The sequence below is a fragment of the Ceratotherium simum genome, chromosome 12 (assembly GCF_057802395.1).
Source record: "Ceratotherium simum simum isolate JZ-2026a chromosome 12, ASM5780239v1, whole genome shotgun sequence".
Taxonomy (NCBI): domain Eukaryota; kingdom Metazoa; phylum Chordata; class Mammalia; order Perissodactyla; family Rhinocerotidae; genus Ceratotherium; species Ceratotherium simum.
The window spans coordinates 73,990,748-74,015,012 of NC_141911.1; the positions used below are offsets into that span (position 1 = coordinate 73,990,748).

The 24,265-nt window shown below is 37.6% G+C and overlaps 1 protein-coding gene across 1 annotated transcript in view; it reads left to right on the forward strand.

Annotated features, from left to right (window-relative positions):
* TACR3 (tachykinin receptor 3) overlaps positions 1 to 24,265 on the forward strand; it is an 81,488-nt gene that overhangs the window by 21,168 nt on the left and 36,055 nt on the right. The window contains exons 2-3 of the mRNA XM_014784499.2: positions 10,801 to 10,989; positions 12,736 to 12,886. Coding sequence (XP_014639985.1) covers positions 10,801 to 10,989; positions 12,736 to 12,886 — 340 coding nt within the window. The remainder of the gene's footprint in view (positions 1 to 10,800; positions 10,990 to 12,735; positions 12,887 to 24,265) is intronic.

The following is a 24,265-nucleotide window of genomic DNA, read 5'->3' on the forward strand; positions in this document are numbered from 1 at the left end:
GAATGAATGAATGGAGGCACTTTTAAGAATTGTTTTCCCATCATTTTCTATCATTGAATAATTTGTACTCAAATTACCTTAATAAGATATCATGAAAATACAAAAGAACAATCAGCTATAAAAACGCCTCCATTTCCCGTCTTTATTACCCAAGTTTGGAGGCTATCTATTACCTGCTTTCTTCCACTCGAAGTTAAACAGGCATTTACATCATCACAACGTAAATACCCAGAGACGTGTGCATCCTCCTGCTGCACGGGTCCCATCATCTCTCTGAGGTTAAGTATAATACAGAGGAGCTGCCACCGGCCACTGTTCACTTCAGAAAGGAATTTGATTACTATAGACCCATATTAGACAAAATTGAAGGGAATTAATTTGTAGGGCACCCAAAGAACTTACAAAATCTCCAAGTGTAACTTTGTATATTTCCATCTCATCATTGGATCACTGAGCGCTAGTCGCCCTTGTTGAAGTTACGTAGGTCTTGTTACTCTCCACACGGGAAGTTGATTGAAAAGGAGAGATTTAGAATATAAATCACCTCGACTGCACTACCCTGATGGAAGAGGTTTCTGTTGAAGAGCCAGGGACAATATCAAAAGAAATTTTTTTAATCTTTAGGTCAGAATTTTGGCATAAAACTTTTTTTTCTTTCCATGCAAATCACAAGTACCTAAGAATCACTTTAAATAATTTTTTGTTTGCTTTTGCCTCAACTTACCACCATAGTTGTCTTTTTGTCCCAAGTGTTGTTTTCATTTTATTCAACATAGTTTAGGACGATGTAGGTTGAGTGTCTACTGTGAATGACATTATCTCAGTCTCTTTGTATACATTGTGTAATTTAATGTTATTATAAGCTTATAATCATACTCTGTTATGTTTATTATTCCCATTTAGCAATGTTAAGAAGACTATTCCTTTAAAAAAAATATACGTGCTAAAGTCCTCATTTGTAAACAATTTTTCACTCATCCATCTGTCCAAATATTCAACAACCGTTTGCAGTTACTACTCAACAATCATGTTGACCACTGTAGATACTTTGTCAGATGCTACAGAACACAGAGGAGGATAAATCAGTATCTCCAATGAGCTAAAATCCAAGTTTGAGCATAATGCTGTTGGAGCCCTGAGGAGGTAAAAATAACTCTGGACGGAGAGAAGGGCAAGAATCCACAGTGATCATTCTGTGATCTGAGTGGAAATAAAAGATGGGTAGATGTTTCTAGTTGTAAAAGATTAGAATAAGGTATGAGCAAGAGAAAAATCATTCCAGCAAGGAAGGTAACATGTGAAAAACATGAAATTATTAATGGATATTTGAGCTGGATAATTTCTGTTTTTCAGTTCACATCTACTATCTATGCCACTCTTTTTTCTGCCCCCTCCCCACCAGGCTGACCACTTCTAGGGATTGACTGCATCAGCAGGGTCCCTTGCTGTTGGGCCTCTTCTTGGCTTTGACTAATGGGAGAACATGGAGGAGATGGGAGGAAGAGAGGAGAGTGTCTCTGGGATGAATCTACCACTCTTTCCTTTCAGGGCTGCTGAAGACTAGCTATGTCTCCAGCTGTACCGATGTCTCTGTCAAGTGCTCCTCCCCCAAGGCTTCATCTTCCCCCCTTCAGATTACAGGACCCTCTCATCCTTCAGACCTGAGGCAGGGGACACCCACTCCTTGCTCTTGCTAGTCCTAGGAACATCATTTCAAGTTGATTTCTTTAATACTTTTGTAAAATGGGGTTTGTAAATGTCTTCTTTATTAAATTTTGTAAACATCCTTTTCATTAAACTCTCTTTAGTTTTCCCATTCAAGTGTGCCTGTCTTTCCTGGAGCTCTGGCTGATACAATATAGTAAGTTTGGGGGAAAGGTGAGATATTTGGTGTCACTGTAGTAAAGGTGTGCCAAATTGCAGTCAATCCTTCAGAAGTGAAGAAATAGTGAAATATTTTAGAAAGACAACTTTGAAGACATTGTGAAGAAAGCTGGGAAAGAGTAATGACAGGGAAACCGATTATGATGATGTTTCCACTGTCCAGGCATTAATAGTTGGAAGGGAGGAAAGGAACATATTTGGCAACATCAGCAATCGGACTGATAAGATTTATGATTTTCCAAGAAAATAAGAAAAAGGAAGGTGTTTTGAATAACTCATATGTATATATGAATAATATTTACAGTGAACACCCTTAAAGAAGTATTAGTTTTCCAAGAGTGAAAAAAACTAGTCAAACATAAACATATTTTCATGTATGTATAGTAATAGTCATGTTTCTTCTGAAGCCATCATACGGTAGGAAAGGAGATATAAAATCATTTCCATCCATCTCATAGCTCTTAATGTTGCTATTGGTTAAGAGAAATGTCTGCCAGAATTATTGACTTGTAGTGCCAATTATAATGTGTAGAGTTATTTGATCACATGCATAGAGGGCATATAAAAAGGGAAGCCAAATAATTATAAGGGGAAGCTGATAGATGGAAGGGAATTTTGTTAAATACTATTTGATATATGTCATACTTGTAGTACTCTGCAAATTACACAAAGAAATAACGGCCACTTCGAATGTATACAATTTTCAATACTCACTTGTCCCCAGCAATCTGCTTCCTGTCATAATCCTGGATATAAGAGCCTGGAAGATAAGTAGCTTTCAGACAACGTCCTTCTGATTAAAATTAGAATCTCAAAGCTATGAGGGAGGCTGCTCTCATCTATTTCAATAATTCATCTGGAAGTTTATAGTCCTGTAGTTCACTCAATAAATGGTCCCTCGTTCTATGCTGAGGACCTTCAACAACAGACCCCAAAAACAACTTAATACACTGCAGACAGTCCATCATGTCCCTGGAGAGTTGTGCTCATCTTTCTCCAGAAACTGGAGTCTTCGCTCTCCCTCCTGGAGTGATCATAACTGCTCTACTATCTGTTCTACAGCTCCTCGTATATTTGACCGAAGCGAGCAAGTGCCCTGAGTCTTCTGGTTGAAAACATCTGCTTCCTTCGCCCACTGATTACTATGTGACGTGTCTATTGCTCCTGCCTGGGGGTTTCTTCAGCTCTTATTCTCTATAATGCCTCCTCTCTGAGGCAATCCTTTTAATTCTCTCTTCGTCTAAAAACTCTTGCTCTTGTAAAATGAAATGAAGCTGGATTGAATGTCTTTTCTATTGCCCTGAAAAAGGGCTTTGTATGCATTTTAGGGAGCATGTTACCTTACAATATAAAAAGAATATCATGTATAGTTATGTATACTGTACACTATTATGTATAGTGTCTTGTGTCATCGCCATAAAACATTGAATACTGGAAATATTTATAGATTAAATTCAACTTCAAATATATATATATATATATTTTTTTTTTTTTAGAATTTTTTCCCCCCAAAGCCCCAGTAGATAGTTGTATGTCATAGCTGCACATCCTTCTAGTTGCTGTATGTGGGACGCGGCCTCAGCATGGCCGGCTGAGGCCGCAGAAGTGGTGTGTCTGTGCGCGCCCGGGATCTGAACCCTGGCCGCCAGCAGCGGAGCGCGCGCACTTCACCGCTAAGCCACGGGGCCGGCCCATTCAAATATATTTTGATGAAGGCATTGCTTCCATGAAAATAATCTGCTAAGAGTTCAAAAGTATTTTCATAGGGAATTAAGCTCTTAACAAGTTAAAGTTTTAATATATGATTGATAACATAAAAGTGACTTTGTGAAAGCAGCACTTTTGAAATGATATATAGAAGTGGTTATATAACATACTTTCCCATCAATTTTGTGAGACAATATAGAGATAACATAAAATTTTAGTACACTGGACTTTAAAAAATTGATTTAGGGGGCCAGGCTGGTGGCTTAGCAGTTAAGTTCGCCCACTTCCTGGCCTCCCATATAAAGTAGAGGAAGATGGGCACGGATGTTAGCCCAGGGCCAATCTTCCTCGGCAAAAAGAGGAGGACTGGTAACAGATGTCAGCTCAGGGCTAATCTTCCTCACAAAAAAAAGAATTGATTTAGAATTTTATAATATCTCATGGATGAAATAATCTATTATGTTCTGATTTTTAAATTATTTATCATCAGAGACAGTATAAGTAGCAGGAAATAATGTTTAGCAGTAAGTTATATACTTCACTATAGAAAATCACTTCTAAATCTGTGTCTGAAATTTTTCAGGAGAAATTGTTTCATGTAATGTTTACTAATGTGGTAGTATTTTGATAAAGTCATTTATAACTACTATAAATAATTAGAATTTAAAGATTAAATGAATTATACATAAGGCTCTTAGAACAGTGTCTGGTCATAGTAAAGATTTAACAGGTGTTAGGAATTATTGCTTTTGTTGTTGGAAAAGAAAATCTGAATTTGTATTGAATGTATTATCAGTGAAGTCACCTTAACACCTCCGTCTCCAGCTTCATCCGACACCTCTGCTTTCCCCTCTGCTCTGTGCCGGAGAGAAACTGGCCTTCGTTAGCCCCTCGTGTCCACTGAAATAAAGAGTCTAAAGGTTAAACGATGGAGTTTATTCAGTAATCAATGTGAGGAACTCAAGTCCTGGGAAACAGTCCAGCAGAGTATTATGAGGAGCTGCTCCGAGGTCTACAGATCTGAGTGTGGTTTATACACCTTTTAACAAAGCAGTGTCCGTGGAGGAAAGGGCTCACACATCTAATATTCATATACTTCAAGGATAACAGGAACAAGAGCTTTTTGTTATACATCAAACAAGGCTTGTAATGTCACTGTTATCTATGTGTGGAGGGAGGCAAGGACCAGGGTCATTATCTCTAAGAAATGAGGCTGGAAAATGTGAGAGCGAGGTACCCTTTGTCTTTCCTGTTGTGGATCTGTCCAGCTGGCGTCTTCCGTCATGAGGAGAGGGGCTGCAGGTCATTCTAACGTGGGTTTAAAATGGCCTGCACAGCTTCTTCATAGGACAGCGTGGATTTTTATTGTACTGCTTTAAGCCCATACAGCTCGCTTTCAAGATTCGCCTGTTAAACCAGGGAGAGGGGTCCCAAAAGTTTGTTGACACCCAGATATCAGGTGCTTTCTCCAACCTCAGGACTTGCTGTTCCACTTTCTCTTCTAATCCCACCTCCACTCTTATTAACTCCCATTTATCCTTCTAATGTGATGTTGCTTCATTGGGGAAACCATGCCTAACATCTCTACCATCATTTCAACATCTATGCCAGACCAGGTCAAATTCCCTATTTTATACTTTATAATTACTAGCTCATGTCTTTGTAACTTCACAGTCTACACAATGGGGACAATTTTATTCAGCAGAATTCCCAAAGGATTGGGCTAGATGGATTAGCCTAATGAGGGAATAGGGGACAGGGCTGAGCTTCTCAGGGACTGTAGATGACAGAGTCGCCCATGGTGCATGTAGGTTTAGAAAACTGCAGTCTAAGGAAGTATAGCAAAGAGAAGAAAGTCAAGTTTGGAGCCATCAGGATGAAGAATGACCTGTGTTTACCCCTCCCCTAAACTCCTAAATCCAATGAAATCTTGAAATCTGAAATGCTTTATATAATTGTGTTTTTTTTGTGGAAATCATGACAGTACAATTTTGCATCCAGGTTCACACTGAGTGAGATGAATATATTTTATACAGATTCAAGAATGGAAACAGAAGGTACCAAATAGGTCAGGTTGGAAATATTTAGAAATCATGGGGGAGGGAGCAGAACTCACAGAGTCCATTACACTAAGCTCCAAGGAAGGTCGAACCAAACATCCAAGAGGCAATGTTGTCCCAGCGACACTTAGGTAATCATTTCTTATGTATTTTATGACGATTCGAATAGTATACTATTTCTGCATCAGACTCTGAACTCCACAAGAGTAGAAACAACATCTACTTCGTTTATCAGTTTGACCAAAGAATGCAACACAATCCTGGAAACAAGTTGGCATTCAGGGAATAGTTGAAAATAAACATGATATTCAGGAAATAAATAAATAGATAAACCTAATTGCTAAATTTAAATTGAAAGCATATGCAATGAAAATCAAATACTTTCACTATTGTGAAATTTTATTTTTCAAATATAATTTCCCTCCAATGCCAATGTATAAATTTTACTTATAAAATAAAAAAATCTAGTAAATGAACAAATGATTTGTTTCTTGCTAGATAATATTTTAAAATTCCTATTACATGTGTACATATATATGAATGTATGTATGTATAGCTTTATTTTAATAAACTTGTTCACTTCAAAATTCACTAGGACAATATTTATAATTAATTAGCTCATTCTTAAATTTGTTTAAAACATTCATGAAAAAGCACAAAATAAAATTTGTCTAAAAAAATGCAATTTCAAGAAAGGTTATATTTCTCTGTAGTGATTTGTCAAAGTAGAAAATTCTCGGGCACGAAAGGCCCTAAGCTGATATTTTATGGGTCATGAGCAGCTGTTGCAAATAATCTTTATTTTGCACAACAACAGCCAGACAATATTTTATATTTGGGATCTGCAGATTAAAACACTGTCTCCTGTGGCCAGAAGCAAATTGGAAAACAGTAAAATCCATGTCATTTCAGGCAGATATTCTGCACATGGTTGACGTAATCAAGTAACATCCGAAGACGGCACTCTGCCGTCATATCAAAATTCTAAAGTGTGTAGAAGCATATAAAGACCAAGAGACAGAGCTTAATAGAAATACTGACAAAAGGAAGACTTATACCAGATACCAAGAATAACTACAAAATGGAAAAGGCTTACTTATTGAGGGTAAGTGAAGTTATGTCAAAAAATTCCGTTTTGCAAAAGTAAACAGAAAAGACCTCTTCAGTTATATCAGAAAAAGTTGGTGGTGAAGGAAATTCGTCTTATTAGAGTGGAAAGGAAAACTGATAAAAGATGGCATTAGAAATAGGAGCTTCCAATGGATGCTTCTGAGGATTTCAGCTCTATTAGAGATGATAAAAAGTGACTTTAAAACTGGTTTAGGTGGTATGCTAATTTGAAGAGTGAAGAATCCAATCTTAGCTGTTCTTATGGAGCAGTCATACTGAAGAGACTCTAACGTGTTCAGGAATCTGTTTGGTGAGGGAAGAATGGTAGTGAGAAGTTCAGACAAAATCCTAGGAAAAGCTAATGTGATCACATTGAAGATACATATTTCTTTTAAGGAAGAATAGAGTACTGACAACCATTTGAGTGGGATTATACCTTGAATTGTATAATTTCTCCTCAGGGTCCAGAGGATGTTTATTTGGATGAGCCTAAGGATCCATTTCTCCATGCCAACTGTGGAGCAAATTATTATTGCTGGAGAGTCACAGAATAAGAAATATTGATGCACAATCAATTCCTAATTACCAGGTTCAAATTGGTCTTCAGCAGTGCCTGGCAATTCTACCTACTTCTTTGGCCAAGTGGCTCTCCCTTTCTACAATATTTCAACATTTCTTTATTTTCCTCAAACCGTTAACGTAATTCAATCTCCAGTGGTTACACCCTGTCCCAAGCAGCAATCATCTCTCATCCAAACCAAAATAACAGCCAGGTATTTCCCTCTTCCATTTTCTCCCTCCTTCAGTCCATTCTCCAGACTAAAATCTGATTACTCTCTTCCCCTGATTGAATCACCTTCCAGAGAACAAAATCTATAACCTGCCTACAACTTCACCTCAAACCCCTGCCCCTTCACTTTCTACGGTTAATTAAAGTTGTCTTTAATTACCCAAGTGCACAATGCTTCTCCCATCCTTATCCCCTCCTATTGGTTTCCTGGGGCTGCTGTAACAAAGTACCACAAACTGAGGGACCTCAAACAGTAGAAATTTATTGTCTCACATTCTGGAAGCTGGAAATCATAAATGTTGGCAGGGCCATGTTCCCTTGGAAACCTGTCGGGAAATCCTTCCTTGCCTCTTTGTGGCTCCTGGGGGCTTGCTGGCAGTCTTTGACGTTCCTTGGCTTGTAGATGCATCCCTCTGTCCTCCGTCTTCACTTGAGTTCCCCAAGTGTTTCTCTCTGTTTCCAAATTTCTCTTTTATACCAGTCATATTGGATTAGGGCCCACCCTAATAACCTCATTTTAACTTGATTATCTGTATAAAGACTCTATTTCCAAAAAACATGCATTCTGTGATAGTGGGGGTTAGGACTTCAACATATCTCTTTTAGAGGGACAAATTCAACCCATAGAAACCTACTGTTAACACAGGAGCTTTTCACATGGTGTTTGTTCCCCAGAAATCTCCTTTGTAGCCCTCACCTTCTGCCACCTTGCCCAGCCACCCTGCCAAGTTTCAACCCAGAATAAGTTTTCTTAAGGAAGACTGATGCACAATCTAAATATGTTTTCCCAGTAAATGCATTCACATGGCCATATACCTTGCCTTTGTAACACTTGTATTTGTAACTTGACATTTATGGGTGAGCTTATCTGATCAGTATCTATCTACTTCACTGTACTGTGAGCTCGCGAAGACCATTTTTCCTCACTGTTGCATCACTACAGTGTCTGGAACACCACAGAGGGCATTCAATAAATATTTGGCTGAATGAATGAATAATAAATCAGACCAGAAATGGCAGAAATGTCAGCTTGGTTTCAAAATTTCTACATTCACTAAAGTGTTATTGAGAACATAAATTGATTGTTTCCATATAATTCAAGTAAAACAATATTCTACCTGTGAGGAAATAATTTCTCTAATATTAGACTAATTGGCCAAAAAAATCAATAGGAAATTTTCAGTTTATTTTGAGTCATCCATGCTGCAGTAGCTGTACCACACTCTAACCCTGCTCATGTCACTCAACTTCTCTTTTTAGTCTCAGAAAATCAACTGTCTAAACACTCAAATTGCAGTCATAAATTTCCAGGGCAAGCCAAAAAGCAAAAGATTATGACAGAGTTGAGGATGTCCAGTTCAGTACAACAAAATTAGTGATAAGTGCTGTGTTGACTCTGGAAACACCCACAAAACAATGTAATGAGAGAAATGCTCTGTAAGTTATGACAGCGGCAGTGGGAACTACATTCAAAGCCTCTGTATGTTTGACTTTAATTTTGCACGTAAACACTTTTGGGTTCGGAGGCAAAATGCGACTTCTGATTCTTTGGAAGGCGTCTACCTTTCCCACAGTCCCTTACATGAATCGTTCTATTCAAAGCCGTAATCTGTATCTATATGACTCTGAAGACGGGCAGAACTGGTTTAGTCAAGCTCTTACCATCTGGGTCATTTTGATCAATTTACTTAATTTCTTTAAGCATCAGTTTTCTTTTCTATAAGATAGAGATAATAATATTATTTGATTGATTGGATTATTCCGGATCTTAAATATATATAATGTATATAATAAGTTGCCTGGTCATGGTTAACAATTTAATGTGTTGCTATTATTATCTTCATCAACATAAGCATGACAGGTGAAGTTTAAACTGTTTTCAGCTTCAGACACGTGCATTTCATTTTCTTTGTATGATTTACTTTATTTTCCTAAGCCAAAATATTGTTTTTTATGATGTTTTTATATCTAACGTTCACTTTTACCTATTAGCTGTCATACATAATAAATTAAGAATATTTCCTGTAAGTAAATTATGACTAAAGTTAATATTACAGATAGCACATAGATAAGTTCCAATATAACTACTGAAAATTGAATTCTGCCTAACAGTTATAAAAGCAAAGAGCAGTAAGCAAATTAATGAGTTATCCTTACTTTGAAATATTTATACTGAAGGTTAAAATGTTTTTGCCTTAAGTAATACTCATTCTCTGATGAAGGCATTACCTTTCAAAATTTTGTATAAATCAGAATATATTTGAAAAGTACAAAATGTCCAACAGTAAAAATAAAACAATCTAAATAATATGTTTTATTGATAGAAATGCAAAAATATAATTATGTTATTTTCTACTCTGAATATTCGCCAGAATTTGGCAAATAGCCATATTATCCAATTTAAAATTGGAAATTGATTCTCCCAGACATATTGTTACTATTTTCCCAGGTGAATAAAGCTTGACATCTGTTACCATATTCAGAGAGTTTCCAATTTCCCAAAAAGTTGCATTCTAAAAATCATATGTAAGTGTGATTTTTTTAGAGCCTCAAATATGTCTTTCTGCAATAACTATGTTACACACAGTTAACATAGACACTAAGAAGATTTTCATGATGCAGCATGAATTCAATTTTGGAGGTAACAGGAAGGCAAAGCCTTAATCACACTTGATTTATTCATACTTATCTGAATCCTGAACTTGTCTCTTGTTGCTGTTAAATGGATATGTTGACAATATCCTTCACAGGGGTTCCTCATCTTTGTCAATCACGTAGGTATTATCCATATTAGTTCTCTAGAATTTTCTTCTAAAAATGGAAGTGTTAGGGTACAGAACTCGTATTTTTAAGCACTTGTTACACACCTTTGCAGTTCCATTTAGCAGACATTTATGAATTCTGATGATGGGCCAGGCACGGCGCTGAATAATCAGCACCTTTCACTTACGGTGTTTCTGTTGATCTTGACTTCACCTCTAAAAGGTGGGTGTTCTTATTTCTATTTTAAAAATAATGAAGCTGAGGTTCAAAAGGTTAGATAAGTGGCAGAGTAGGATCTGAACCTCGGTCTGCCTGATTTCTAAGACTATGCCATGATTCTCTTCTGTGCTGCCTCTACATGAGCAAAATCCTGTCAGCTCGTTTACCAGAAGAGAGACAACCCTGGCCATTGAAAGCCCTTTGAAACTCCGTTTTAAATCCCACTAAATGGAGAGCTGACAAGGTGATTTGTTTGTTTTGATACAGGTATATGGCCATCATCGATCCCTTGAAACCCCGACTGTCTGCCAAGGCCACCAAGATCGTCGTAGGCGGTATCTGGATTCTCGCGTTTCTGCTCGCCTTCCCCCAGTGTCTTTACTCCAAAACCAAAGTGATGCCTGGCCGCACGCTCTGCTACGTGCAGTGGCCAGAGGGTCCCAAACAACACTTCACGTGAGTTCATTCTCCATCATGATTTTCAGTTCAGTGTATTGAACACTGAACTGTAGGCTGGGAGCAACAACTAAGCAAATAAGACACAGACATTTCCCTCAAGGGCTCACGCTATTGGGGAAGGAGATGTGAAAATGCTGTAAGACAGTGTGATGTGGTTGATAAGTCTGTATAAGTCACACAGGTTTCCAACTGGGAAAATGTGATGACTTCTCTGTGGGGCACTCTGGAGTGCTTCCTGGAGGAGGTGAGGAGACCCCTGGAGATGGAAGCAGTGCACAGAGTGAAGCGGGTTGTTGTTGATGAGAAATGACCAAGGAGGGAGGCCAGAGGCCCCGAGGTGCTGATGGCTCTTGGAGGAAGCCTGACTGATGGGAGGGGAGTCCTGGTGGGTTCTTGGTCGTGTTCTGTTGTTTTAGCATTGAAAAAACTTAAACACTATGTTGGAAAGGAAATAGGACGCTGCGTATATGATAGAATTTGGTATTTCATATTTTGGACCCACTCTAAGAAAAGCAAAAGAAAAAAATCCTAATTGTGCAATTATTTGCATTTTGTTTTTTATTCTGGTCATTTAAATTTTATTTCAGTGAAAATCTTATTTAGTGACCTATTTTTCCCTTTAAAAATAAAAAATGATGCAAACATAATGGTCATCTTTTAAAGCAGCCATTTTATCAAACTCTGCCTTACCCAGAGTCCAGATTTTTAAAGAAAAATGTTAGGAAGTATTTACTGAAGGAAAAGCAGGCAGAAGTAATTAAACTGAGAACTGCATTCCATCCTTTATTAATAAATCTTAGTTGGATGATAACAAAATAAAATTAGTTATAATAATAAAATTAATTTTTTTGTGGACTGAATCGCTTCCTCATTTGATCAGGAACCAGGAAGGTGAGGAGGCTTAAGACTTGGTTTATAAAAGACACAGGTGTGAGGAGACTAGCACACCAACCTCTTCAATTACCTTCCAGCCTCCCTTAGACAGCGGGAGCTGCACGAAGCTTATACAAATTCCAGTCTGGCTGTTGCATTATCGGTTGCTGTCCTGTTCCTCCCTAACTGCATCCTTATAATTTGATCGAAAGCCATGAAATCCTAGAATTTAGTTTAACAATTTATAGTATCATGACTTTGGTGTCACTAACACTTTTGTATGTTATTTACTAAATTAATAATGCAACCAAATGTGCTATGACTTTGGAAAAATGCTTGTAAACATCTTTACCTGATTTTTTTAAATCACAGACAAATAGCTTGTGGGTCCAATGTGGCTCAGAGTATCTAGCTACATTTTTTTTCCATTTGGATGAAAACCAATTTATTTCAAATACGACTGATGTTACAGGGATGCATAGAAGAGTCTTCCTTAAGAAGAACATGCCTGTCGGTTGGTTGGTTTATTCTGTCCCACCTCTTTTCCTCTGATGACCCTCTTGATTGGGTTCACGCCACAGCCACACGCAGAGGACAGGCATCATCCTGAACTTCTGGGCAGGGGACACGTGTGGTTTCACTGAGCACTGCGGCTCAGCTGTGGTTTTCAGATGTGAGGCAAAGACTGACAAAGATTGACTGGGAGCATTCGGACGACTGCAGTGACAGTAGCATATTTTGATGGATTTGTGAAATGATGACTTAGAGAAAATGTGGAAGTAATGTTTGCATTTTCAGTTATGACTTAAAATGGAATAAATTCAAAGTCCCCCAGATTACGAGCCAACATGCTCTTCTCATTTCTTGCAGGTACCATGTCATCGTCATCGTGCTGGTGTACTGCTTCCCGCTGCTCGTCATGGGGGTCACGTACACCCTGGTGGGACTCACGCTGTGGGGTGGGGAGGTCCCGGGAGACACCTGTGACAAGTACCACGAGCAGCTAAAGGCGAAGAGGAAGGTACTGTCCGCGGAATTACCTCGCGTTTCTGTCGACTACAGCGCAGCGCAGAGGGAAAAACCAGTTATGGCATTTTAATAGAACAGGATCTGATGCTTTACCACTATTTTTTTTCTCCTCTTTCTCTCCTTTCGTCAATCTTTTCTTTTACTTGCTTTTGTCTTCCATAAGCCGCTGTCCATGTGCAGTACCAGCCTGTGACAGACACTTTCCCACAGCAGGGCTTTTTATTACCTTTTGCAGAATATTCTCAATTACTCCACCTGAAAATTCTAAAATTTCACTGTAAGTGGAATCCCAGTTGACTGTATTTCTGCAGCTCTAGGTATCTCTGTCCTCTACTGAACAGAATGCCTTTGATGTACTCTATAACCTTCCAGAAACTTCCTTTATCCCTCTTTCCCAGGAATCTCTCCCATTCTCATAGGTCCTGTAATGTCCTAATATCCACACGCCTTCTCCTCCTCTCTCCCTGTCTGGTTTCTACACAGCCATCCTTAAGTCCGATTCAGAGAAGAGAGCTGCATTAATATTCTTCTACAACTTGTTGGGTGACATGAGAAGACCTATTTTGAACAATTCATATTAAAGAAGACCTCTAAAAGTTATTATGTTGACATTTTACTAGGATTATTTTTTTCATTAAGATTTTCTTCTGACTACCATTATATGACTCAATGACTAAGGTTTTTTTAAATAAATTTGTGGAGTTAAAAGGAATCTTAGGGGCTGGCCTGGTGGGGTAGCCGTTAAGTGCTCACGCCCCACTTCAGTGGCCCGGGGTTCATGGGTTCAGATCCTGGGTGCGGACTGAGACACTACTGGTCAAGCCATGCTGTGGCAGTGTCCCATATAAAGTAGAGGAAGATGGGCACGGATATTAGCCCAGGGCCAATCTTCCTCAGCAAAAAGAGGAGGATTGGCATCCGATGTTAGTTCAGTGCTGATCTTCCTCACCAAAAAAAAAAAAAAAAGAAAAAAAGGAATCTTAGAGTCATCTATTCCATCTTCCTCTCTCCAGCGGATGTGCAACTAATGCAAACCAGAGAGGTTTTTCCAAGGACAAGAGAGTCATGCTGATTATGCCAATTGTTATTCATTCCATTTATGGTTCACTTATTTATGTAGAACTACTACCAACTCTGCGGGCACTTCCCTTAAAAAACACTCAACAATTTTAAAACCACTTATCTACAAACACTCACTTAACAAAGATCAACCAAATTTTAAAAATCTAATGTAGAAAATTGATTTCATTTTAATACTAACATTTTTTTTTCTATTATTGGCAAATCATGGTAAAACAGGACATGTTTGGTTAACATTTTATCATGATCTCTAGTATTTGAAAGCAGAAAGTAAGCATGACCTTTTTCACATCAATTTACTTATTTCAGCCTATAATATATATAATTTCATTTTATTTCCCATTCAGAAAAACTTACCTTAAAATAAAGCACACAAACAACCAAACTATGCCTTTAGCACCTAAAAAAAATTCTAAAGTTCAGAGAACTTCAGTAACGTCGTTTTATATGAACAGTTTCTCTTTCTCTTTTGTAATTTCAACTCTCATTTTCTACTATCTTGCTCATGTTGCAAGATACTCTTTTGGGGAATATCTTCTCAGAGCTGTGTTTTAGGCATCATCGCATTAAATAACTGACGTGATGTTCTATGTATCACAGAATAATTTCTGTCTTTGCAGGACCCACTGGTTTCTTGTCTTTTATTTCTTCTTGGTTTAGCATTTTTAAAAGTTTTTTTCCTGTTCCCTCCTAGACAAATTAAAATAAATCCAGTAGTTTTAGTTTGTAGTTATTTTTTCTTCAGAAACATGTAATGTTTTTCTATCGAGAAGTGAAAATTGAATTTGAGTGTTCCTTTATTTTTTGTGAGGAAGATTGGCCCTGAGCTAACATCTGTTGCCAATCCTCCTCTTTTTGCTTAAGGAAAATTGTCCCTGGGATAACATCCGTGCCAGTCTTCCTATATTTTGTATGTGGGATGCCTCCACAGCATGGCTTGATGAGCAGTGTGTAGGTCTGCACCGGGATGCGAACCCATGATCCCTGGGTGGCTGAAACGGAGCACAGAAACTTAACCACTACGCCACCAAGCCAGTCCCCTGAGCATTCCTTTTTATTTTTGACTTGAGTCCCAGAAGGAACAGAAGCAGAAGGGAATATTTTTGCTTTTGCCCATATATAACTGATGAGAATAAGGCATAAATATTCCCTTTTGATTTTACTATGCTACAATTTCAAAGTATAATTATCAATTCAAATGAGAGTGTGACCCTTCTGCAATATTTCAAGAGAGTAAGACATTTAAAAGATACAGTCTGTATGTCTTTCTCTCAGATTGTGTTCTGGCTTGAAATAATACAAAATGGCATTCATGCCATGGACTTCTCAGAATAAATCACCTTGTGCTTGGATTTCTTTCACGGTCGTTTATTGAAATGACCATCAATATCTCAGAAGTGACACTCATTTTGTCCAAAAATTTAAAATTTCAAAATATACTTAGGTCTTCTTTTAATTTCTTTCCTTTTGTCTAAAATTAAAATATTGTCTGATATGGTTTGGAATACAGTTATTTCTAATGATTATGGTATTTTCATATATTAATATGACTACTTAGATCACAGATATAAATCTGACCCTTGATGGGCGATTTAATTATATGCTGTCTCCTGGAGAACACATCTTTAGTACTACAGGTGGGACCTGAGAGATGAAATAAGACAGTGTTGGTTACAATAGTGCAAATTCATCACGACTGTTGGGAAAAACAACTCCATAAACATCTTTGAACCAGCCTCCTGGTAATAAAAGAATAGTGGATGTTGATTGAGCCCCCAAAGACACATGGACAAGAATAAATAAAAGCTTAAGAAATTCTAGTCAGATTGCTGAGATCTTTGCAACTATTGGGAAGCATTGCTTCCAATTCTCTTTCTCCCACAATCTTTAGGAGTTGTGCTCAATTTCAAGTTCTGTAGGTTAAATTCGTTGAAGAACAGCCAGTACAAATAAATTATGTTTCGAAGTTACACAGCACCCAGCATGTCTAGAAATTAAACTAACATGAAGCTTTCAGATAATTTAGGATTAATCACTCCACTCGATCTTTGCATGTTCTGCCTAAGTGTATACATAGTCTGAAAATAATACCTGTGGTTCTGGCTGGCACCAGGTAAAAAGACTACATATTAGTCCTGAGAAATAAGTTAATACCTCTAGAAATATTTCCTCATCGTTAAAATGAGAGCATAAAACCTGAAAATCAGTACTAAAATTCTATGGCTCCAAGCAGTTTACTAAGCTCTAGGAGGCAATCTGTAGGATCGTCCAACATTTGAGTCACATATATAGAAGTAGTCTTTCAAAAAAATGTTAGCAAGCACATTAATAAACTCTTTCTTATGTAATGTATTTTACAATTTCAAAGCACTTTGTATACCTCATAACACAACCAAAGGTATCCTTAAATTATAATAAATTTTCTGGGTTTGAAAATCCTGTATATTTTCTACTCACTGACTTTAAACATAAGTCTATTTAAACATGTATATTGAAATGATAACGTCTCTTTAACGTAATAAAGTGGCTAACTTAAGAATCCCTGCACTTTACGTAGAGTGTCTTCAGATAGTAATAAAATATAAAATACCTATTAATATCACTAATCCCCAAAGCCTTGGTAACTGAGTTCTATTTTTGGGGGGTAATTGGTTAATATTCTTGCCAAAGCTCTGCTTCAGGAAATGTGTACTATTCAGTACATTGTTATAATATTCAAACAGAAAATTTAAATTCAAATATTTTTATGAATTTTTAAGAGGATGCTTTTTTAACATTTATTCTGTTTTCTGAGCTTGTTATATGAATGCTTACATTCCAGTGTGAGAATAATTTAGTGTCTAGGAAAAGAAACTGATCCTTGTCTGGTTTATTCTACTTATTTGCAGGTAAGTCACAGATTTTCGCTACCTATTAAACCTTGACTGAAATACCATGTATGTCACAACAATTATAAAACAAAATTTGAAATCTTACCTCTCTATTTAATATACCAAATGTTGGCATATGAAAAGTCAGATTTTAAATTCTAGTGCTCAACTCACAAGCTAATTTAAAATACATTTTCAGTTTAAAAACCCTGTTCCAGAATGATAGATCTGATCAGAACCTAAAACTTCATGAACCGCCTGCCTTCCTGCTCTTCTGGATTAAAATCAAATGCAGTGTGAGGAGGACATGAGCAGAGGGCTAACATCTCAGATTTAAGATTTGGGGTTAAAGAAATCAAATATGCTCTCTATTTTTTTTCAGTCTTGCCAATATCATCCTGTTTCCTTAACTATCTAGAAGTAAGGAAAGCATAGATCCTGTCTCGTAGGCCATTGTAATGCTCATTCGAGCTAGGAGCTTGTCTGTAACTAAATCCATACGGCTACAGCTTGAACTCATTCATTTTGGAAACAGAAGATTTGCCATCCATCTTTCTCACATAGTATTCTCATAAATTAACACTACTTTCTTGGCAATTTGGGTGAAAAAAAAGGTAGTGACCTTCTCTTATAAATGATATTAAGATTCTTGGCAATAACAAAATATATCCCAAAGTATTTGTGTGAGTCTGTTGGTGTCTTGGGATAACTACCTAGAATATAAATGCTAGAAGGCCAGTGGTTAGCAAGATGGGAAGAAAATAAATCTTACTAATTAGTAGATACGTGAGTTAGACATAAAACATAGCTAATATTTAAATGATTATAATTATTAAATTCATCTATAAGAAAAAGAAATGGTGGCTAGATAGAAAATGAAAACAATGAGAATAGTTATATCAACTTCAATTCATTCATCGAGGTCGTTTATTAAAAGTGCCTATTGTGGAAATGTCATAGACAAAGTCTGTCTGATATCAGAAAAAACATTTGCAGTCTTGTGATATCTTTATAAATCAGGTAAAGAAAACTGAACTAGTTGCAAATTGTATTACTGTTGGTTGAACATGGACACTTCACGTGTGCTGAGAAGAGAATGGTGTCGGTCTAACTGGAGGGTTCTGGGGGTGTATTACTGTTGGTTGAACATGGACACTTCACGTGTGCTGAGAAGAGAATGGTGTCGGTCTAACTGGAGGGTTCTGGGGGTGTACTCAGGGCTCTGTCCTCAGCACTAGCTTGTTCAAAATCAATTACAAAAATACCAATTCTGTGGCCATGATAAATATCTGTAGATAGAGGCAGAATATCAGACGACTGAATTAGGAACTGGGAAGGCCAAGAGCACAGTACCCCGTGCACGGTGGGCTGTTCACACTGTGAGGTCTTGATCCCACCCTGACTAGAGAGCGGGGTCTAGGTGTCAAGGGTCCTAATTCTAATTCTTGACCTGTCCAGGTGTGATCTGAGATGCATCTCTTTAACTCTCTTAGTGTTTGTTTACTGAAAATGGTGGAGATTTGAAGAAGGACTTTTTGGAATTAAAATGCTATTGTTCTAACACTTGGCACCATGCCTTTTACATAGTAGACACTCAACTCGTGCTGATATTCCTTATTCTAGTGCCACTTTCTACCTTTTTCGATATGGAGAACCTAAAATTGAATGCAGAGCTCATGTCCAGACATTGATATCTGACTCTCATTTTACCTCTTTATTTAATCAAAAGCCAGCCCTGGTGGTCTAGTGGTTAGGGTTCCCCACTCTCACCGCTGCAGCCCAGGCTTTGTTTCCCAGTCAGGGAACCACACCACCCTTTGGTGGTCATACTGTGGCATCTGCTTGTTGCTGTGATGCTAAAAGCTGTGCCACTGGGATTTCAAATACCAGCAGGGTCTCCCGTGATGGACAGGTTTCAGTGGAGCTTCCAGACTCAGACTATGAAGGCTCTGGCCACCCACTTCCCAAAAAATTGGCCATGAAAATCCTATGAATAACAGTGGAGCATTGTCTGTTACAGCTCTGGAAGGGGAAAGGATGGCGCAGAAAGACCCAGCAGGGTTGAGCTCTGCTGTCCACAGGGGTGCTAGGAGTCAGAATCCACTCCAGGGCACGAAGAAGAAATTAACTGAGAATTTGTATTTAATGTTGCTGTAGATCTTATCAAGATTTCTAGTGAAGATAAACAAAATTAAGGATAAAATCAGTTTCCAAGTGGCCTAAAGTCGCTTGTTTTTATCTATGCATTACTTTCACAAATAATATAAATGGCAAATTTCCTGTGATTACATTTAACCAAAGTAACAACAACAGCTTAACCATGGGGGAAGACAGAGTTATTTTCAAATTTTCAGAATTAGCCTATAAACTAATATTCTAATATTAGAGCATAACTGATATTGTCTTGGAGAATATTCATTAAAACAAGGTGAATCAAGAATTTGATAGCACATTTCCTTCTCTGTGTTTTAATATTTACATCACATTTTGTGCTATTAATCTGAATTTTTTCTGAACACTTGTCTTCCTTTATCTACACACCTATAGCACATAAAGTACCATGATATGTACATGTTTTTCTAAAAGAGAGCTCACTGTGTAATGTCCGCAGTGGTGAATGTTCAGAGTAATTGAGAACTGCTGAAATGCTGGCTTTGTGAAAAAACTAGAATTTTTCTGTCTGACTGTTTCCCCATAACCAATTTCTTTCTCTTTGTTTACTGCACTTAGTTTGTCCCAATAAAAAACCTTGATATTATCCATATGACTTAAACTTCAAATATCTGTACATTATGTAGATGTACAAGCTTGTATGTAATGCAGTGTGACTCACCTGTCTGTGTGTCTATGTCTCCATGACACAGTTCTGCTTATTTCCATGTCTTTCCCTAATAATTTGTCATAATAGTGTTATTATTCATGTTATTAATCATAAACCATAGATCCCTTTAAAAATGTCTCCATATTTTAAAAAAATACATTCTCATGTATTCTACTTTCTTTTAAAAATGTATATTATCATCCAATCAAAAAACCCACATTTTGTTAGTGGATTTTCTAGGAAAATGAAAGTCAAGAACCATAAAATATCTTTTTAAGTTTCTGTTATGTATCACTAAATATCTCCTCAAAAAAAAAAGATAAGTATTGTAAGCAATTTTGCATATAAATTCATGATTATTTTTCATTTAGATATTTTGAGAAAAGTTTGTGTTTTGGCTAATGAATCAATGAAGACCATTAGAACACACCTGCTTTTTATATTTCTGAAATTATATAAATATTTTAATCCATCAGGATACAATGAAAAGTTATCCAGTTGGGTCTTAGAAACTATTGTCTTAAAGGAAAAGAACTAAAATCAAAACACAGTAAAAAACATCTCAAATTTCTGATCAATATGAATAATATTACCATAACATACTTCTAATTGAAACAGTGAAGCTTAAAGAAAACCAATAGCTGTTTGCTCCCCTCAGCTAACTTCTACCCCACCCAAGCTACCCCCCGCCATCAGGACTGCCTCCTCCGCCAGAGTGGGGCATTAACTGCAAATGCCTCTTTCTTTAGGCCCTTTGATTCAATCTTCTCCCTGCTCTCTATGGGTGCCAGTGGGTAGGAATCATTCTGAGAAGCCTAAAAAAGTTTCTACATCTTTCTTTGTGGTTTGCCAGTAGTACTTGAGAAGTGGAAGTGTTTATTCCTTTTTACAAAGGTAAGAAAATATAGCACCTTAGGAGGAAGTACCTGCAGCCCTTGAGTGCTGGGCAATTGCTTGAGAAGATTTCTCTATGGACTGTCCATTAATATTTCTCATTCTGCAATTATAGGTGCAGGGGAGGTTGGGACCAGGTTCAGGCATCATGGATTTCTTGCAGGAAAATTAAGCTTAGCATATGAAATCTATAACAAGTGCTACAAAATCAATATACAGAAATCTATTGCATTTCTGTACACTGATAACAAACCATCAGAAAGAGAAATTAAGAAAACAATCTCATTTACAATTGTATCAATGGAATAAAAAACCTAAGAATAAATTTAACGGAGGTAAAAGATCTGTACACTGAAAACTATAAGATATTGATTAAAAATATTGAAGATGCACATAAATGGAAATATATTCTGTGCTCATGAATTGGAAGAATTAACATTGTTAAAATGTCCATATTAGCAACATCAGCATCATGGTGGAGTGAGCTTTCCTGTAAATTCTTCCCCTGATAAGATACAACAAAAGGAACAGTCATGGACCAACAACGAAATCCTAGACAGTGAAAAGCAAGGTCAGAAAGATCCACGCTGCTGCACATCTGAGAGTGGAACGTGCTGGGCCCCCAAAGGAAGTGAGGAGAGGTATGGAGAACTCCTCTCCCTCCCCATCAGATCAGTGATCCTGGTCCACGCGGCTCCCAGAGAGGGGGGAGGGGCGGCCCTCTTTTGGGAAACCGTAGCTCTTTGGGCTCTCTCAGCCAGTGGGAAACTCCCACACAGAGGACTCAGAACTGCTACGGAGTACCATCAACATCTGAGCACCCCAGGAGAGCGGGTAATGAGGGGTGAACGAGAAGCCCCCCACGCCAGGGACCCAGTGGGCAAAAGAGAGAGCCTCCCCCTCCCTGCAAGCCAGACCCTGAAGCTCAGCTGACCAGACCAGACCAAGCAACCGGAAGATCACAGCGAACAGCCGGGGCAGAGCACAGGGGGCTCAGATTACACAGCCCTTTGCCCCCACACAGTGGTGGCAGGTGGAAATTGCAACCAGATATTTCCAGGATAAGGAATAACAAAGCCAATACAGGAACCACAATGCAAAGGTACATGAAATCACCAGACCAGAAAGAAAATGACAAACACCCAGAAACCAACCCTGAAGACACAGAAATCCATAACCTAAATGACAGAGATTTCAAAATAACTATCATAAAAAAACTCAATGAAATACAAGACAACACAGACAAACAATTCAATGAGATTAGGAGTTTCTTCACAAAAGAGATTGAAATCATAAAGAAAAACCAATCAGTGCTGATGGAGATGAAGAACACAATGGAAAAGATAAAGGAGAATCTGGAAGCTTTAAAGAACAGAGCTGACAATATGGAGGAAAGAATTAGCATTATAGAGGATAGGAATACAGATATGCTCCAGATGGAAGAGGAGAGAGAACTAAGACTAAAAGGAAATGAAGAAAGTCTCCGAGAAGTATCTGACTCTATTAGGAAATGTAACATAAGAATTATAGGTATTCCTGAGGGAGAAGAGAGGGAAAGAGGAACAGAGAGTCTATTGAAGGAAATAATAGCTGAGAATTTCCCAAATCTGGGGAAGGAGCAGGAAATACCAGTAAGCTAAGCCAACAGATCACCTAAATATGTCAACAGGCAAAGGCCCACTCCATGACATCTAGTGGTAAGGCTGGCCAAAGTCAATGACAAAGAAACAATATTAAGGGCAGCTAGACAAAAACAAACAATAACGTACAAAGGAACTCCCATCAGGCTCTCAGCAGATTTCTCAACAGAAACTTTACAGGCTAGGAGAGACTGGAATGATATATTCCAAATACTGAAAGACAAAAACTTTCAGCCAAGAATACTCTATCCAGCAAAAATATCCTTCAAATATGATGGAGAAATAGTAACTTTCCCAGATAAACAAAAGCTAAGGGGCTTCATGGCCACGAGACGCCCACCACAAGAAATACTCAAGAAGGCCCTCAGGCCTGAAAAAAGAAGAGAAAGGGAATACAAAGCTTGGAGCAAGGAGAAAAATAGGTAGACAAACTCAGAAAAATAGTATATCTTTACTGGAATAGGTTAGCAGCCACTTAAATACCAAAATCAAAGATTGAAGGAAGGAATTCACCAAAAATAAACTTAACCTCATCACTGTAAACACACAGCCACAACAAAAGATAGAATAAGGTATAACAAGAACGACTTAGAAGGGGAAGAGGAAAGTGATTGAATTGACTTAGTATGAGGAAATAGGAGTCCATCAGATAATGGACTATCTCATACACAAGATTTTTTATACAAACCTCAAGGTAACCACTAAACAAATAATCAAAACAAAATCACATATGATAAACAAAGAGAAAACTAGAAGAGTTGTAAGACAGAACAACCAAAGTGAATTGGCAGTCTGAAACAAATGGGACAAGAAACAAAGGAAATGCAAAAGAACCGGAAAATAAGTGACAAAACAGCAACATTAAGCCCTCATATATCAATAATTACCATAAAGGTAAATGGATTGAACTCTCCAATCAAAAGATACAGAGTGGCAGGATGGATTAAAAAGCAAGACCCAACAATATGCTGCCTCCAGGAAACACATCTCAGCTCTAAAGACAAGCACAGGCTCAGAGTGAAATGATGGAAGACAATACTCCAAGCTAATGGCAAACAAAAGAAAGCAGGTGTTGCCATACTCATATCAGACAAAGTAGACTTCAAGATAAAACAGGTTAAGAGAGACAAAGAAGGGAAATATATAATGATAAAAGGGACACTCCACCAAGAAGACTTATCACTTATAAATATATATGCACCCAACATAGGAGCACCAAGGTACATAAAGCAACTATTAACAAACCTAAAAGGAGACATTAACAACAACACAATAATAGTAGGGGATCTTAATACCCCACTTACATCAATGGATAGATCATCCAGACAAAAAGTCAATAAAGAAATAGTAGACTTAATGAAAAACTGGACGAGATGGACCTAGTAGACATATACAGAGCACTCCATCCAAAAACAGCTGACTACACATTCTTCTCAAGAGCACATGGAACATTCTCAAGGATAGACCATATGTTGGGAAACAAAGCAAGCCTCAACAAATTTAAGAAGATTGAAATCATAACAAGCATCTTTTCAGACCATAATGCTATGAAACTGGAAATCAACCACAAAAAAAAAAAAAATTGGAGAGTGAAAAAAATGTGGAGGTTAAACAACATGCTACTGAACAACCAATGGATCATTGATGAAATTAAAGGAGAAATCAAAAACTATCTGGAAACAAATGAAAATGATAACATGCCATATCAAACCATATGGGATGCAGCAAAAGCGGTCCTGAGAGGGAAACTCATAGCAATACAAGCCCACCTTAACAAACAAGAAAAAGCCCAAATAAGCAACCTCAAATTACAACTAACAGAACTAGAAAAAGAAGAACAAACAAAGCCCAAAGTCAGCAGAAGGAGAGAAATAATAAAAATCAGAGCAGAAATAAATGAAATTGAGACCAAAAAAACAGTAGAAAGGATTAATGAAACAAAGAGTTGGTTCTTTGAGAAGACAGACAAAATCGACAAACCCTTAGCCAGGCTTACTAAGAAAAAAAGAGAAAAGGCTCAAGTAAATAAAATTAGAAATGAAAGGGGAGAAATTACAACGGATAAC